We start from the raw sequence: 19,565 nt of genomic DNA, 5'->3' as shown, positions 1-19,565 counted from the left end.
GGTTACAATACCAACACATTAAAGAAAGCAAAGTCTAGGATCAGGAAGATTAAAAGAGAAACGACCCTCAGGGATATTACCAGCAGAAAGACAGATGACAATAAAGTAAGGTTTATTACAAACTACAACGACATTTCGGATGTGCTAGTTAAAAGTCTTAATAGACACTGGCATATCCTAAAGAAAGACGACACCATGACGGGGGTTATTGGCAACAAACCAGAGATCACCTATAGAAAAGGGAACTCCCTTAGAGGTCTCCTTAGCCCCAGCTATCCAATATCCACTACTGGTAAGAACTGGTTGACTACACATATGGAGGGCTTCCATAGATGTGGACACTGCTCAGCCTGTAAATGGGCTTACAACAAGAAATTGGAATTCATGGGTCCTAACGAAAAACGTTACAAGATTAGGACAAATATTAACTGCAACACAAATTTTGTTGTATATATTATTGAATGCAGGTGCAATAGAAAATATGTGGGCAGCACGATACGTCCCCTACGTGTCAGGATAGGGGAACACATGAGGGCAGTGAAACAGGGCGATCAAAGATACCCCATTGCGACACACATCCTGGAATGCCACTCGCAGGCTGTACACAGGGACTTCACATTCTATGGTATAGAGCAAACCATGAGAAACCCTAGAGGGGGTAACAGAGAACTCATGCTTCGTAGAAATGAAGCATCCTGGATCCTAAAACTGCGTACGACTGAGTTAGGGATAAATGTTGATGATGAAATGCATTACTTTCTTGGCAAATGAAGTCAGACACTATATACGTCCATATTATTGTATCATCTCCTGAGATGAATAGACAGTGTTTAAGTACATATGTGTTGTTCTTCTGAAAACATTTGTTTTTTGTACAAGTACGGTTTTAATGAAGAGACTATGAGAATCTTGCAAATTTTATGTTTCACGATGTCACTCACCCATTCACCATAAACCACCATTGACTATATGTGATAAGCCATTACAAATCCTATACACATCACGGTATGTTCAGTCTTTTAGTCCTGAGAATTCCTTGGATATTTGATAAACAATATATCAGAATACTACAGGTACGCTTTGTCTTCTCTAATTATAATAATTCCAAATTTCTCTATTCGGTTACACAGATACACGTATGTGTGGCCCTATCCTCACGATTTTATAGTATCCACTCAGTCACTGCTTATATGGTGCACTCGTGGTTTCTGTTCATTCTGGGCCCTTTATAAAGTTTCCTTTCCTTCACTACCTTGGGCATATCCTGACCCAAGATGGCTGCCAATTTTGTAAATTAATATGTGCTTAGAACACGTTACGTAATAGATATACAGTTACAATTAGATATTCCAAGGTGGGTACTGCCTAATACGACGCATACGCTCACTTAAAATATACTTCTCTAACGATTTGACAACTCGGTTACTAATGCGACAACGTCACGCGCATTTCTATCGGGATTTGAACTTTTGACACACACGTTTTTTTCCGCGTTTTACATAAATGCACAGTAATGACATAGAGTGTGGAGAGATAGCTACTCATTCCATACTACCAAATATAACCTTCTTAAATATGGCGCCTGTGGTGTTCTATCTTATGATGCTCGCACTTGACCTGCTTCCGGTCATGTGACCTCCTACTCGTGCATATACTTGCCGAGTAAACGTACACTTACAACTCTGATTTGGAGCCAGACGCGGTTGGGGGCAGATACACTCCGTGGCCACATCCTTGTCCTACCCGGAGGTAAGGGGAGAACGCATAACGGGGCACGTGTATACATTTCACCTTAACCTTTTACTTTTACCGAGAGTAAGTACGTTTATAGTAAACAAGCCAGAAATTGTGGATACTATGATAACTATTTGTTTTTAATGGGGTTTTTTATACAGAGCATAGCTAATATCGGAATGAGGCGCATTAAGACTTTCAGTTTTCCTTTTGTCCCCCTTTGAGAGCAAATGATTGCATAGGCAGACCAATAACATACTCTTGAATGCTGAGACTATATTCTGCATTCCCGTTAAGAGCGAGTGATATTATGGGCAGACCAGCAATATACTGTTTTAATGTAGAGATCATATTCTGCATCTCTCTGTTTTCAAGACTAGATGTTTAAATACTGAGCACAGACGATATTCTAACGGGGCACATATATTTGTATAGCTCACCTCGTTTCTTCTGTAAAAACGATAATTCTGACAGACAGATTAGTCTTTTTGCCCTATGGCGATATTGATACAATCTATCTCTTTGTTCTAGACGGGGTGCTTGAATTCCGAGCACAGCTGAGATTTGAAAGCATTAACTCTGAAGAAATTCTAAACCCCCCCCCTCCCCCGTCGTTTGACTGTATGACCTGGAATTATCGTCATACTGGACGTATGTATATAAATTTGGACATAAAATTCGTCCACTACTCCAGCACTTTTAAAATGTGTCCTTTTAAATAGATACTAATAGCGAAATTTTTTTCTGTTCTTGATTACGTTTATTACAGATTATGCGTATAAAACAGTGTTCAGGTCAGTTGTCGTATTTGCCTCACCTGTTCCTTCTATGTGGCACACGAGCTATTCATATTCATAGCCCTTTCTTTACGATTAGCCAGCGCACATATTGTGTTTTCTGACTTTATAGACTGTACATACCGCATGCGATACCTGATTAACATTGACTGGAATTAACTTCCAGCACATATATGATTGTCTCACGTATGTCACTCACACGCAAGTTCTGTAGAAGATCTGACAGTCACCAACTGATATGATAAGGCTAGTACTCACCTGATTTCACGGTGCTTGATAGTACACTATAGCCTTGTGATACCACCTCTTGATAAATCAACCCATAATGCTCACACCTACCCTGGGAGCACATTTGTTTACGTCGTTTACAAATGTTTGCATCTTGTAATTACATCTAAACTAATGTGAATTACCATATCAATTTGTACCTAGCCGTGAACAAGTCGCATGTAAAATACTACTAGAGGCGACGAAACACGTGTTGGCTTGGGAACCACTGTGAAGACTGTGAAATACATTCTGAGAAAAGAATATTAAATCGAAGAAACTCAAAAGAAAGAGACGAAGATTCACTTGTGTTACATGTTTATTTACATTCTAACTGTTATGACCTTGATTTCTACGTGTGCTTGGGTACCCTCATTTTGGCTCAGACTAAATATCACAAAAACATTAAACTTGCTCGGAAGAATAGTATCTCCCAACAACTTGCAGAAGCGGGAAACCGATCCAAGGAATTATTTAAAATTCTTCAGGAATTCGTAAAACCCACTGCATGCAAAAGCCCTGATGACTTCTCCCAACAACTATGCGACGAAATCTCCCTGTTCTTTGAAAATAAAATTAATTTGATATACAACAAAATTCTATTGGCTGCCACTCAAAATAGTAATAACCCCTCTTCCATCTCTATTCTGCCCACACGTAATCAAACCACACTTACGACATTTCCAGCAGTGGATGATTCTGACCTCACTTCCCTTATGAGCCATATAAAATCTGGTTCTCCAGATGACTTCTTATCAGCTAAAATAACTGCCTCTTTGCAACCTCTGCTCGGGCCCCACATTCAAACATTGATTAACCATTCTCTTAGGGAAGGATCTGTACCCACAGAATGGAAAAAAGCAGTAGTGAACCCCAATCCGAAAGAATGCAGCAATTCCATGGACTAATCTCTCCAATCTCCGAACTATTTCCCTCCTACCCCTTCTCAGCAAGATGACAGAGAGACACGTAAACACTCATTTGTCCAAATACATCGAGGCAACGGAGGGCCTAGATTTCTCTCAATCTGGATTCAGGCCCAATCACAGCACTGAATCTGCCCTCCTCTCAGTGACTGATAACATCAAGATGTCACTGGATGGAGGAAATTCAATGATTCTAGTGCTGTTAGATTTATCCGCTGCCTTCGACACTGTGTCTCATGAGATACTTCTCGATTGTCTAAGGGAGAGGGGTATAGAGGGTGTGGCTCTTTCTTGGCTGGAAAGCTTTCTTTCAGACCGCCAACAAGAGGTAAGATTGGGCTCCCACCATTCCATCTCAAGGGAGCTCACCAAGGGAGTACCACAGGGCTCATGCCTAAGCCCCACACTGTTTAACGTGTACGTAGCCCCCTTGGCGGATATTGTAAGATCTCATGGATTCACTCCTGTGTCGTATGCTGACGACACTCAGCTTTTGTTCCCCTTTAAAATCTTGACGCCCGCAATACAAAAATCCTTTGCGGACGGAATGAGGGCAATATCTCACTGGATGGCCGTTAATCGCCTCCAGTGTAACGTAGGCAAGACTGAGGTAATGCTGTTTGGGGAGGCCACACTTTTGTGGTCTCCGGAATGGTGGCCCCTGGATTTAGGACCAACCCCAACCCCTAAACAGACTGTCAAAAATCTTGGTGTGCGCCTAGACAAATCCCTTCTGTTTAAAGAACACACAAACCAAGTAGCAGGCTCTTGCTTTCAGACCATTGGACTGTTACGACGAGTCTTCCCATTTTTATCAGATTCCTATAGGAAGACTCTTGTCCAAGCCTTGGTTATAAGTAGACTCGACTACTGTAACGGCCTGCTGGTCGCGGCAAATGAAGAACAGCTACAGAGACTACAGGTGGTCCAGAATACGGCTGCGAGACTAGTCCTCAACGCCCAGCCAAGGTCTCCATCAATTCCCCTCTTGACAAAACTTCACTGGCTGCCAATTAAACAGCGTGTAAAATTTAAAATCTGCTGTATTATTCACAGTTGTCTGTTTGGCTATGGACCTAAATATTTAAAAGAACTATTCAAATCTTACACACCCAGCCGTACCCTGCGCTCTAGCAGTCAGCAACAACTTCAGGTTCCAAGGATAAAAAAAGCCAGGCAGGGAGGGCGTGCCCTGTCCTACAAAGGTCCTATCATTTGGAACTCACTGTCCCCTGCTCTCAAAAATATTACTAATTTTCAATTCTTTAAAAAGTCTTTGAAAACGTTCCTATTTGTCGCCTGTTAGGTTCCTCCCCCTCTATCTCTTTGATTAACATAAGATCTTGGCTCTCTGGTAATCATAAGCGCGGAGATACTCTCTCGGGGGTTGAGTTCCTGCGCTATACAAGAATATAAATAAATAAAATAAATAAATAAATAAATGAACAGCAACAAAGTCCCCATACTTCATGATAAGACTGTTTCCTTGTCATATCGAGCAGTTGTTATTAAATAGCATAACAACCTGTGTTTTTACCTGGGGCTTTAAATGTGTCCATATACCATGGGAAGCAGTTATTATTAATAATGCATAATAACACAAATGCTTCACTGGGCTTGCCAAATACTGAAAGTACCTGCCCAATGTTTTGTTTCTCCAGCTTTGGCATCGAGAGTGGGAGATCTTGACATGGGCTGAGCTTCAGATTATTTTTCACATTTGAATACTCATAGTAATTTAAAGGGAGGGCCATGGACTCTGCTCTGCCCAGGTAAGGACAAGAAATCACCCACTCCTCACATTCACTACAGATTGTGCTCCATTAGATCAACGTTGCATTCACCTCCACAAAGCATTTCAGATTGTCTTTCAATGTGGAATTGTCAAAAAAACACACTTGCTTTGCCTTTGTCAAGCTCAGGAAGTCAGGGTCACTTGTTTACTACAGAAGTGGGGCACCTGCTATGTTTATATTTTCATTGAGGTTTACTTTCTGTGAAATGAGCATGCAGCCCAGAATGTCCCTGGTGAGACTTAATGGGAGAGGGGGACTCCCCAGGCTAATTTCAGCCCCGGGAACTCCATCCTCCGGGACCATGTCATGTCTACCTTGGTGCCCTTGCGTCACCCAGGGCAGCGAGTGTGCTTTGATGGGGTCCATAAGGGTAGCCTCGATGCACCCATGGTCCCAGCCAGCCTCTTGCCAATGGCAGGATCTGGAATTGCTCTCACAAGTTGGGAGCAGCATAATATGTAGGCGTTTCCTTCTTCTTTCAAAGGCAAAGAATGTCTTTTTTCGAACTAGGATGGGACCGGCTGTAACACATATAAACAATAAAATATGTTTTGAGTTATTAGCCCCATTTACCAGTCCTTCTTGTGTGGTGAGTTGCATGGGGTTTTGAGTGGCAAGGTTTTTTTAGGGTTTAGGGTGGGTGTGGGTTTAGGGGTTTTGGGGTTAATTAGACAAGAAATATACATATTTGCACGTGTGTGTGTGTGGGTATATATATTTATATATACATATATATGAGCAAGGTGGTTCAGCATCTAATATAATATAATATCAATATACTTAAATAAACACAAGTATGTACGGACCCACTGTGGGTAATTAGATGCTTTTTCCTTAAAAGACTACGAGTCCCAGCATACATTAATGAACTGTTATGCACCAGCATAGCCCATTGGGGGCTTTCAACCAATGAAAAGTATGCTTGAATACAAATAAAGGAGAGCAAATTCGTACAGCACCTGTGTAAGAAGCAACTTATGATTAAGAGGCAGAAAGCCTCGAAACGCGTCAAGGCAATTACTTGTACCGGAATGTGAAGGCAAGTTGTGAATGCAGACGGGTTTGTGGGCTTGGTGCTGAGTGCTTTCTCGGAGCTCTCGGGCATTTGGTGTATATATGTATGTATGTGTGTGTGTATATATATATATTCAATGAAAAAACCAAAGGTTTCACACATGTTATAGTTAGCTGGACATTTCACCCGTAAAAAACCAATGAAATTCCCCCGTTATAGTTAGTGCAGGCAACTATAACTCACGCGACCGCAATCCTCTGCTGATGCTAATACTGCATTTAGACACTTATTTGCCCATGTCTTCTTCCATTAAATTTTAGCTATACATATATTACAAATATTTTTTTTTCATAAAGACACATATGTCATCAGCAGAGGATTGCGGTCGCGTGAGTTATAGTTGCCTGCACTAACTATAACGGGGGAATTTCATTGGTTTTTTACGAGTGAAATGTCCAGCTAACTATAACATGTGTGAAACCTTTGGTTTTTTCATTGAATTTGCAAGGTTTTTTAAATGCTAATTCCTAACTATAACGTGTGTGAAACCTATGGTTTTTTCAGTGAATTTGTACGGTTTTTTAAATGCTAAGTTACTTTACGCCATTCGTGGCGTGCGCGCCCACTTAACGCAGTTAGTGCCGTGCACGCACAGTGGGCACGCGGTGCGCTATGCGCACCGCGTGCCCACGTTACGCTAGATGGGCCATGTACGCACGATGCGCTTTGTGCACCGTGCGCACATGGAGGACATATGATGCGCTTTGTTGTGAAAGGTAATATTTTAATTTTTCAAAATAATAATAAGCCATGCACAAATGGTGCCTTTGCGGCACCATTTGCACATGGGGTGGGGAGAGTATGGATAATTTTTTTTTTATTTATTAATTTTTACCGTACGCGTACGGTAAACGTAATCGGCGAAATATCGAAAAAATTAAAATTCCGTTTTTGGCCTTGGGGGGTCTTTGCGGACTCCCTCAACATGGCTGGGTGCTTAGGAGCTGTCTAAACAGCCCCTTTACGTGTTTTTAGCCTTTGTTTTTTAACCCCCTCTCAGACTGCGAGAAAGAAAATGGCGGCCGCCGCTTCCTGGTTTCGACCGATTCGAATGTTTACTAAGATCTAACAGCCAATCAGAATCGCACTCGCGCACGGCGGCGTGCGCGTACATTAAGCGCACCGTAAGCGCACCGTAAGCTGGCTCAGATATATATATTGATTTAAAGGCTATTTTCTCAGAATCTACTGAACAGATTTACACCAAACCTACAAAAGGCACTTCCTTGACCTGTAGACTACCTCTCTGCCAAATTTCAAGGAACTCTGTTCAGCCGTTCGGGCTGTAGCTGTGTCTAAAGTTCCTATGGAAAAATGCATGGGAAAAACGCGTTTTGGGACCCCCCTTTTATCTCAGCCCCCGCTTGACGAATCCCCCCGAGACTTTCAGGGTAGGAGCGGAGCGTAGCGCCCCACCTATTTTGAAAATTTCGCGAGGATTCGTCGACAGGCGCCAAAGTTATTCCAAATAGAATGTTGCGGTTTTCCTATGGAAACAGGGTCCTAACTATAACTACCTACTGGCGACCGCCAGTAGGTAATATATATATATATATATATACATATAATATATATTGCGGCACATCGGCTATTCCCAGCAAATGAACCATCAAGTAACACACTGACAGGTGGAGTTAATCGGATAATATAAAGCTATTAGATAGTAGATACTTTGTAGAGTCTGGATACTCGTAGTGTTGCACTACGACACAATCCCTTTTACAATATTGCATAAAAAATAGCAGATTTGCAATTGCTGATCCCATCCAAAGTTACCAGACCTCAAAGATCAGGCTCCATAAGTTGAACCCTCATGGCTGATCCGGAAGGCATGTCTGTGGGGGCCCTGAATGGGGGCTTTTCGTGTGATCAACCGGTGCTTCCTACACATACTTCAGAGAAAAGATTGGCTGTTTTCGATTATACCTTTTAGTTCGATTCTGTTTTTTAGTGCCATATTCTCCTTTTCTATTATTCAATGGTGTGAAAGTGACCACATGCCGCAGAGGCTGTCTATGAAGAATCCCATCGGAGCATACCCACCTTCACAGTACATCGGATCAAATGAAACCCCAAACAGCTGCAAACGGGTCAAATGGAGCACAGAAGTAGCCACAAGGTATGCCGTCTTGAAGCAGTGTTACCATATTAGTGTAGCGCTCCATTTTACACAATCAGTGACTGGAAACTCTTTGTTCAGCAGCTACTGCATTCTTTGGGCAGTAGTTCATGGTCCATCTCTTCATCTAGAGCTCTCATGCCTTCTTCTTGCACCCCAGGTTCTAAAACGAATTTATAACTCAGATAATATTACTTCATAACAAAGAAAGATTACTCAAATCCTCAGCTGTGAATTAATCCTTGCTGATGGAAGCAAATACCTTGCGTAGTTCCTAGAAAAAAACTGATCTGGCACTTGAAACAAGAACATGAGGAAATATTGCAAATCCAAGTCTTTCTTGCTTACTAAACTAGAGACCCAAAAGAGTTATAGATCATGATGAGTCGCCTGCCCAAAAGCTCTGAGACTGCAAATGTAAAAGGGAATAACATTGCCCTTCCAGACTGGATCCCCCACATTAGCTCCCTCTATGGTGATTTAATGAAACAATCTAAATTGCCACTCAGTAACAGCAGATAAAACAACCAGGTCATGAGCTTTGTGGTCGACCTTGATCACATTAATCTTAACCTTCCCACTCACAAGTATCCACTAACAAATTCAGAAAAGTAGAGCAGATGGGGATCCTGGCCACAATGACATCCTGGTGTCAGTCTTTAAAAAGCATGTTGATTTTTTGTCTAAATTGCTGGAAAGAAATTTAAGAACATGTGTGGCTATTGATTCCATTCTGTCATCTTGGCAGTATTCTGGTCTACACCCTATTTACAAGAAAGTTCCAGTAGTAGCCGCTTGCAGCCCCTGACAACGACCTGCTGGAAGATCTCTATGCTTGGGCTAGCTCCAGGAATTTAATCCTATTCAATCAAACAAGTTTTAATCAATCAATAAATAAATCAGTACATTTGTAAAGCGCACTACTCACCCGTGAGGGTCTCAAAGCGCTGGGTTGAGGGGTGCTGCTACTGCTCGAATAGACTTGAGTCGCTTCCTGAAGGTAAGTAGGTCCTGGGTCTACCGTAGAAGGATGGGGAGGGTGTTCCAGGTTTTGGCGGCGAGGTGGGAGAACGATCTGCCACCGGTGGTCGCTCTTCGGATGCAGGGGACGGTGGCGAGGGCGAGGTCGGCGGAGCTGGCAGTTCGGGGTGTAGAAGGTGAGTCGTCTGTTGAGGTATGTCGGTCCAAGCTTTCTCCAGCACCGACAACAATCTGGTAGCCATTATGATGCTTGTAGCAAAATAAATAGGCAAGGGAGAGTTACTCTACTGCTACTTTATAGATTACAGCAAAGCCTTTGAACATGTAGACCGCCAGCTGCTCTGGCCAAACTTGCTGCCTGGCAAATTTCAACACCACGATTGAGGGGTATTCAATTGCTTTATTCCAGGATCTGGGACAGAGTAAAATTAAATACCAATAGTACCATTTCCATCATAATCAAGTCACAAGATCGTGTCACACAAGGGTGCATGCCTGTCCCTTCCCTTTTATTAAATCTGTATATCTGTGATCTAAAGCTCAAAATTGGGTTCCGTTTTCAGCCATGCTCCTAAACTTGCAAATCACCCCATAACTGTGATGTTCTACGTGGACGATGTAGTCCTTCTCAGTGAAACGGCAATGGGGCTAAAAAGATTAATTAGTGTATTGTTTAAACACAGCAGCTCAAATGCAATGACAATACATTTAGAGAAACTAACTTTATAGTGTTTGGTAGAAAAAGAAAGAAAACAGGCACCTGGTATATAGACAAACACCGATTAACTAAATCTAACAAATACAAATACTTTGGATGCAGGCTGGATGTCAAAGGATGTCACTTAACACTCCTCAATTTGCTGAAACCAAAAATCGCATCTCTTCAATTTGCCTTTAAAACCATGTGAAAAACACCCAAACTGCCCACTTTTGAAACCATCTTGAAGATAAACAGTGCAAAATAAAATTCCTAAGCTGGTGGATGGCACAGAGACATTTTCGGGAGATTTGGTGCACTTTTCAACAAAGCACAGAGCACCATTTTCAGGTTTTTGTTTTAGTTGCCACACAATATATCACCAGCCCAGGTTATGCTCAAATTCAAATTAAGTGACCAACAAGTTGTTCAGAAAATGTTTGCAGTAAGCATGAGCAGCCAACCTAGGATCCTTAAAGAACCTAACCTGGGCTGAAGTAATGACCTGTAACCTACAGGGGTATGACAGCTGGTCAATAGCCCTCACAGAGGTCTCAAAATGAGAGGTGCTGCTCTATTAAGGGACCAACATCTGCCCCACTACCAATTAAAAACAGCTTTAAACAAAGTGGTACATAGTTTCCTTCATGACAGATCAACACAGTTTAAAGAGAAGAAAGCATGCTCACCCCGTGATTGACAGCCACGAGCAAAGAGGGATTCAAAAGTACCTTATTGAACCATTTACTGTTTATTATATACAGAGGTTCCTCCAGAAAAGGATGGAACGCTTTTCTTCACTAGACCTTTTGTTGCTTTGGGCGATTCATCTAGCATCCAACAAGTGTCCTCTATGTGTGGCCACATCTCTTTTGCATTTGTCTACTCTTTTTGAAATACTCTTTTTATTAACCCCTTCGCTGCTGCGGACATTCCGCTGCAGCGCTGGGGGGGGCAGGGGGGCAGCGCGGTGGGCCTGTGCTCATGACGGAGCCGCTCCGTCATGAGCCACGGTTGAGCTGTGCTCATGACGGAACGGTTCCGTCATGACTCCGCCCATTTGCGTTGTCCCCCCGCACAGGCGGGGAAACAGCGCCGCGTAGGCGGAGCGGCCGCCAACGGTCGTGTCATGACGGAACCGTTCCGTCATGAGCACACGGCAACCGTGGCTCATGACGGAACGGTTCCGTCATGAGCGGGGAAGGGGTTAAACAGTTGCTCGTTACACAACAAAGGGTACCATTGTTTACAATCAATGTTATTTGGCAGGAATGCAAGGCAGAGCTGCAGTACTATTACAGTAGGAATATACATGGTACAGGTCATGAAGGCATAAATGTGATCACATACAAATAATACAGTTGTTGATTACCAATACCCTCCCTGACTTCCTTGATAGGTCCTTTATGGGCCTCTATACAAACTCCATTTGTCCCACACTCTATCAAATTTTCTAGGGCAGCCCCGACTACGATAGATCACCTCTTCCGCCTGTTCGCATTAATCCAAGTCATCCCCCCAATCCTGGATGCTTGGAGGTCCACTTGCTCCCAATGCCCTCGCTAGATTTCTTTTAGCCACCCCAGCTGCCAATTGTAACCAAATTTTGGAATACCTGGCCAAGTATCTTCTCTCATTATACATAACAGCCACCTGGCTTCCAGCTGGACTATAAGGCTTGTGACCCTAGCTATGACTTGTACCACTCCCTCTCAATAGTGCCGTATTACGGTGCAGTCCAGAGTATGGGGAAAAAGAAGCCCACCATGTAAAATCTCCTGGCACAAAGGGATTCATCTCACCAGCCCTGACGGTGTAGCAAGGATCTAAAATAATAGGATCTGGGCAGTATTTATAGTTGTATCATACAGAAGCAAGCTCTTATGGGCATTTCTCGGGGGCTCTAAATTGCTTCCAAGCAGTCATCATCCTCAATGAGCCCTATGTCTCCTTCCAATGCCTCTCTCAAGGACCCCATTGGGTCTGTGGAGTTATTCATTATTTGTTTTATATATCAAGGAAATCGCCTTCGTTGGCAGTCGGCCCTGCAATAGTCGGTCCTCAGAAGTGGTGGACTCTCTCCGTTGCTCTCCCTCCGGCACGTAGCACCTCATGCTTCAACTGCAGCGTATTTAAAGTGTTCTGTAGCCCTCATTTCGTACTCTTTTTGTAGCTCTGCAAGCCAGCAGCATGCCTTTTGTTGTTAAGCTAGATATCAAACTTGAGTTTCCAATATTTATGACATAGCTTGTAATGTATGGATGCCCGTCTCCACCACAGTTACTTTCTCTGACATTTTCTTGAAGTCTGCCTGAAGAAGGTTAACATCTACTGTCACTGCCTCAATTTTGGGCTCTAGAGTACCTTTTAGATCTCTTATAGCTGCCATTATGTTCCGGAGGGAAGGTTCCACCATTTCTAGCATCTCCATACCTGCCCCAGTCAAACCCAGCGACTGGGCACTGCGTATTTGTCCATCTTATAAGTTTGCATTTGTTGCTGTCCCATCAGTTTCACCATTTCCCATTTGATAGTGTTGCAAGGTCGCAGAGAGAAGAGGAGGGGGAGGGTAGAGAAAAGGTTTGTACCTCACTGGCGTAGCTGTGAAGATTTGGTTACGTGCTTTTAATATTATAGTATCCTGCATACAGCAATTGCTGCGAGCCTGTATCACTGCAAGCCTCAACTTCAGGCCATAAGTGCGTGCTTCCCACGCTGGTCCCGTCCCACAACCACGTGCCGTGCTCCCGTGGTGATTGCGGGCTCGCGATGCCTGACCACCCAATGCGAACCACCTCCACACCAGAGTTTGTTGGGTACCTCCGATAGTTTCCAGGTTATAAAGAACACCTCTCACGCTTTGTGATCTGACCTCTCTAAGTGCACCTCCCCACCCCAGCGCCTTGAGACCCTCATGGGTGAGTAGCGCACTCTATAAATCCCAGATTGATCGATTATGTGATCCCCATCTCTCTGTTTTGTCCATGCCCAGTCCAGTATTAGAAGGTAAATCCCCAGTAGAAATAAAAGATAACGGGATAGAAAGGCCCTCCAGACATCTTGTGCAGGTTCACACACCTGCTTACGGCCCTTGCTCCTCACCAGTTCTGTCATCTTCTCTCAATCCGGCCTGTTGGCTAGGGCCAGAGAACGAAGCTTCCATCCACACAGCACTCGCCTCCAGCAGCGAGGAGTCGCAGTCCTGCCAGTTCCATTTGTCCATCTCACTTGCGATTGTCCGCTCGCCTCCTGGCAAGCAGGCTAACGGGGGGGGGGGCCTCCATTGCCCAGGTCACTCCACCATACGGTAGCGTGACCCAGTAGGTGTCAATGTCACTACCTCGCCCGGGGGCCTGATCCCCGCGGAGTCCTCCAGCACCACTAGAATTGATGGTTCCAGCCACTGCTGCTCACTCACCTCCCACTTGGCACCTCTCACTGCTCAGTGGCTGCTCCTTCTCAAGGCTTCAAAGGCCCGGTTCGACCTTGACATTTGGGCATGGCCTGACAAAACTCAAGGTCCGAACCACAGGCCTCAATTGATCACCGGAGAATCTCACCTCAGACAGCTGCAGTGATGTTTCCTGCCCCCGAGGGGCATCTACAGAGGCCGGTATTTCTTTTCACCCGCTCCTCACCGCATCACTAGGTTAGCAGGTGCTCCCCAGTGTAGGCTGGTCTTAGCATCCGCGGCCCAGCCAGAGCCTGAGCGACCAAGCCCCGGATAGCCTAAATTCAAAACGCCTTCAACTGTCTCTGGCACCCTGGTGAGGTAGTATGCAAGCCCAGGTGTGGATGTGAGCGGATAATGGTACCGATAGCAGGGTTTTACTCCGCTATTGCCTGGGAGCTCTCTAGCTTTGCGGCCATCTTGGCTGACACCAAGCCATGCCCCCACATGCATTCACATTTAATAAGTTAACGCAGAACATTCCTTTGACGGCCCCAGATTTGAATCAAGGGTTAAGGTCGGTTTCGGTGACATTTGACTATCTTTTGAAAGGAGCATAACTGCAAATGATAGTAAGCCTCATAAGATTCCTGAATACAACTGTAAAAGCATTTAGGAACGCAGCTTTGCCAACTCCATCTGTAGGAACATAACCCATCCTGGCTTGGATCCCCTTCGCTGAATAAAGGTGTATATGAGGTCATAGCGGGCAGGCTGCTAGTGGATGGTTGTCATCCTGTTTTAGCTTAAAAACAATTTCTTTGATGACAGTTAAGTGCAGACCCTAACTATCCTGCCATCACAATTAACACAATGCACTGCCGGTTGTGTATAGCTTTATGAGCGATTACTGACCTTTGAGTCTGCATGTCTGTGCACCAAGGTTTTAAAATCCTTGGTGTGTGCACAAATCTTTTTGTTTACATCATCCGACGTCATAGCTACGCTCTGACCAAGTTCAGTTTAAAGTACATGGCACTTTGTAATTTATTTCACGCTCATACGATAATGTCAGTGGTGGACAAGACATAGATACATACTTTGATGTGGAGCCATTTTTATGTCATTTTTATCCTCCATTTAGTTAGAGCAGTCGACCGGCTTGTGAAATTTTTGTATCTTTTACCACACTTAGCACTTTTCTTTCTACAGAGTATAGCTCTTTACAAATTAATGCAGTACTGCCAATAACAGTGTCCCCTCATGCTGTCTTGCAGGCATCGATAGATTTAATTAATTTTATCAACCAACCTTAGAAACTCTGGGACAAAATTGTGGATCTGCTGAACTTTCTTTGTTATACTTTTATGATTATCATGTTACTGCAACAACGCATTCACACATTATACTAGTAGTTGCAATCAGTCTACTTAGCACATCGTCATGTGTTTGATTTGTATACTTCTTTTAATAACTTGTTTACACTTTAACGGATTACTTAAATAAAGTAAAATAAAGTGAATAGAATTGTAAATGTTAATCACATTCATGATCAGAAATATAAGATTGTTCATCTATTTAATCCTTGTTCTAGAAAAGAGGGTTCATAGAAGTAAAAACTAACAGAGAATTGATATGTTGTATTATATTTCTAGACTATTTACATGCAAAATAATTTTGATCTATGGTTCATCATTCTTTTCACTAGATTAGATATGTATTAGAATTAGAAAATACATGTATGGGATGAATAAACCAAATAACTGTCTTGGCATGTGTTGTGGGGACAGAACAGGACTTTACTGGCTAGGATTAAAAAAGAACTGGTGGTTCTATAACATTGCACTGATACATAATATCATATAATTGCAAGTTACAGATTCTCTAGTATGGGTATTTGTGCAGCATTCTAAGACCGCTAATGGTCAGAAAGTTCCCCACATAGTAATGGTAAACAAAAGAGTAAATGAAAAAAAAAGAGTAAGGAGGCCCTGAGCCTTACAGCATGTGAAATCTTGGATATTGGATATAGAGTTATGGAGATCTCTTTTGGCCATGATGTATTGCATCTCTTCCCATTCTGGAAAGTGATTCTTAGATATCCCAGAAAATAGCATGCGATTTTTCTTTTTTTCTGCACTAACGTGTTAAGCTTTTTTTTCAGCCTATGCTTTGAAGGTCAGAAAGGTGACTTTGAAGATGATGGTTTCACCACCATGAGCTGTTCAAGATACATAGGCAGCTCAGACGCATATTCATCTGAGGGCCAATTTTGTCCTAATTGTGCCCACCTATAGAATTGTTTCAGCAGCCCACTACAAAGTATAGAAAGCAATTACTTCAACTATTGAATATCTGTCATATTTTTGGATCATAAGAAAGATGTTTTATTCACCTATATTTCTGAAGCAATATGGTTTAGATAGTGGGTCTAACCTACTGGCTACTGAGAGAGATCTTTATCTAGTATTGCATTAAGATATTTTAATCGTCGACTACATTTTCAAAACATTCCCTAAAAAGTGAAGAGTGTTCCACTGTGTGCATACATTTTTTGCTGTATAATATAGTGCCAACTCAACCTAATGGCATTGGAGTACTTTACATGAGCACCAGTTGTATTACACAAGGTCAAATTCACTTTGGAATGGAGGGATTCCGTATTTTGCCCAGAATCATAGGATGTTGAGCTGACGCCGGAACTCAAACATTGGTTCCCTAGTTCTAAGTTTGCATCTCTGGACATAACTTCACAATCCCCAAGAGATAACCTGATTTGACGTGCATGATCTTGATTTGCTTCATCCAGGAAAATTGGGGATCCTACTGAGTAGGCTGGCCATTGATTCTAATATACAGCTGGTGTCACCTGCAGAGCTAAAGTCATAATGCTGTATGGATTTTTAAACTTCTCAAAAGATATGTACCATATTAAAAGCGCTTAACATAATGGACAGAAATAAATAACTATGTTAATTAGGTGAAGAAATACCTACTTTTAGAAGGTAAATGTTTAGGTCGGTTCTATGTTAAAAGCAGAAATACAAGGTTAGGTTTCTTAAACTGCACCCTTAGTCAAACTGTGTGCACAAGGATCCATCTTTTCAACTGCAAAGTGACCTGGAGTCACTTATGCCCTTCAGTGTTAATGGGATTTCATGTTTCTTTTTCCAGGATCTGAGAACAGCCGTGGTGAAGATCTGTAAGTTTCTGGGGGAAGAGTTGGATGACCAGGCCATTGATCTGGTGGTAAAACATGCAACCTTCGAAAATATGAAGGACAACAAAATGGCCAACTTTTCCCTTCTTAGTGATGTATTCGACCAGAGCAAGAGCTCTTTCATGCGTAAAGGTATGGGAATTCTGTTCACTTTTCTCATAGCACAAATACTTCTTATTCTGCATCAAAACAAGGGTTTAATGCCACAATATTGAAGTTATTACTATCGAACAACACAAATTTGGCATCAACAATAAGGGCTGAGAAAATATTGTCATGGTAAGTATATCTAGGAGGTATAGATTTCTTTCTGTTTCCACATCTACGTACCTTGACAATAGAGTTTTAGTCCTTATCGTTGATTCAATATTTTCATAGTTATATATTTCATCCGCAATGTTGTGAATCCTCTAACCCAAGAATGTATATTCTCAGAGAACAAATGTAATAATGTTGTCTAAACCATAGTCAATAGTTGAGATGAATAGTTGGATATTTGGCTATTCTGTCTCTAAAAATAGAATTATTTTAATGCCACTTCTCTTTGGGTTTGTACTCAAACATATTAATCAACAGGTTATTCTATTTTAAAGTCGTCATCAGTACAAGATGCATTTTATAGTTTCTAAAAACGGAAGGGGTTCACCTCCTTGAGCAGGCATCTTATTGGACAATATGGCTAAAGACTTGTAAATGGTTTATTCAAGTGCTGCATGTTTAGGTGTGGCATTAGACAAGGACTTTTGTCTTAAAGAAATCTTTAAAAAATACTCATTCACATACATAAATGCACGAACATTCAGTCACTCATCTCACCCGTTGGTCTGCATGGATGTCAATTCACCAAAATTTCTGGGGTAGTGGAAGTAACATAATGTGCCCTTTTTGCTGTGATGACATCACAGGAAGTGACATCACATACCTGCAAACCCGGTGGTGTTACAGGAAGTGATAATATGTGACCTTTGACTCTGATGACCTCACCAGGAAGCAAAATTACCAAAGGGGAAAAACTATATGTGCAAAATGAATCAGTATGTATGGGAGCTACATGCCTTTTTGTTTTTAATGATTACACATATAGCAGGGCTGCTGCCATGTCAAGAACGCAATCATCACATATCCATGGGCAACCACCATTTGCCAAATGACCATGTTATGCTGCCCAATTACAATCTCCTATGTCCACTTACAGCTGACAATGCCATCCACATCCCCACATGATGAGACACCAATTTGATTGAAGGATCACTAAGGCACATAGATCAGGACTGCATCACCTGATCTGATACAGCTTGTTGTGGATTATTGCACCAGCTTTTCAGTTTCCACTTGCTAATGTTGGAGTGGCCCAATTTAGGAACACTTTTTCATTCAGTATCACAAAACCCCAGTGAAGCACACATTTCCATTCTAAGTAGTTTGCATGTGGGATAAAAGGAGTCATGGGCACTATTTCAATATTACCAATTAATCGAGTGTGCAGATGACGAGACATGAGAGAGGAAAGACTGGCACTTTTCACTAGTCTAGATCTCACATGCTAAGCAGCATCTAGGTATTTAGGAGTAGGAGTAGTTTCAGATTTGCAGATTCTCAAGGCTTCTTGATACTGCCTTACATCCAATAGGTGGCAAGGTGGTACAAACCCGCGGAGTCCTTTGCCTCATAGAGGCAGGAGAAAAAAACAAGCATTGGCATAGCCAATAGGTCTCGCCTTTGGGACCTTATAAGTGTCTAGTTATCCAACACAATATCCTTGGTGCAAAAACATCAACTGTTGTATGGCTAAACACTTACAAGGTCCCAAAGGCGAGACCTATTGGCTATGCCAATGCTTGTTTCAGCTTTGGGGCCTATTTCTTGCCTTTTGGCTGGAAGTTTGCAAGTTTCAGACTGGTTTAGGTGGACAATTCAATCATAGACTCATTTCCTTTAGTTGTTTCTGAGATTTGCTGTGTTCAAACATTTGCTGCCAGCTGAGTGTATTCTTTGTTCACCCTCTGTGAATTGGGGAAGGTGGTGTTGGCCTTTTGAAGTTTAGCTGTTTGTGTCTTTATTGTTTTTTTTATAGTTGATTGCTGCGTTTCTGATCTTAATACTGCACTTTCTGCATAGCAGGAAGCATTATTCCAAAGATGTGGCCTGGGGTGCAATGAATGCACTGAAACACTTGCTTTGCAGGGTAAAGAGGCATGACATATATAGGCGATAGCTCTCTAAAAGTGTATATCTGTTTACAATTAACAACTTAGATGCCCCAATCTAGGTCTACACGTTCTGCTGTGAAGTACTTGCAATCCTCACTACTGATGGAAGCATTTTCTTTAAATATGCAAACGTGGGTGATAGTTGGAGCCTACATAGTACTCGACTGGCAGATCTGTGCAGAGTTGTTCTTTAAGCGTATTTTGCTGCCCAGAACTATAAGTAATTGTTGCACTTTGTATGTCTTGCACTTTGTATGTCTTGCACTTTAAACGTGACAAGGAAAATGAATGCACTTTCTCTGTCAACAATAATGTACAGCAATGTACACGTCTTTCCGCCTGAACAGCAATC

At 42.4% G+C, this 19,565-nt stretch overlaps 1 protein-coding gene across 3 annotated transcripts in view; it reads left to right on the top strand.

Moving 5' to 3' along the window:
- LOC146809663 (sulfotransferase 2A1-like) overlaps positions 1-19,565 on the top strand; it is a 552,792-nt gene that overhangs the window by 451,749 nt on the left and 81,478 nt on the right. For all 3 annotated transcript variants that reach the window (XM_085616514.1, XM_085616513.1, XM_085616515.1), the window contains one exon: positions 16,958-17,135. In XM_085616514.1, the coding sequence (XP_085472640.1) occupies positions 16,958-17,135 (178 nt within the window). The remainder of the gene's footprint in view (positions 1-16,957; positions 17,136-19,565) is intronic.

The sequence above is a fragment of the Triturus cristatus genome, chromosome 7 (genome assembly GCF_964204655.1).
Source record: "Triturus cristatus chromosome 7, aTriCri1.1, whole genome shotgun sequence".
Taxonomy (NCBI): Eukaryota; Metazoa; Chordata; class Amphibia; order Caudata; family Salamandridae; genus Triturus; species Triturus cristatus.
Note: the sequence above shows the minus strand (reverse complement) of the source record. Positions and strands in the feature narration are given on the sequence as shown.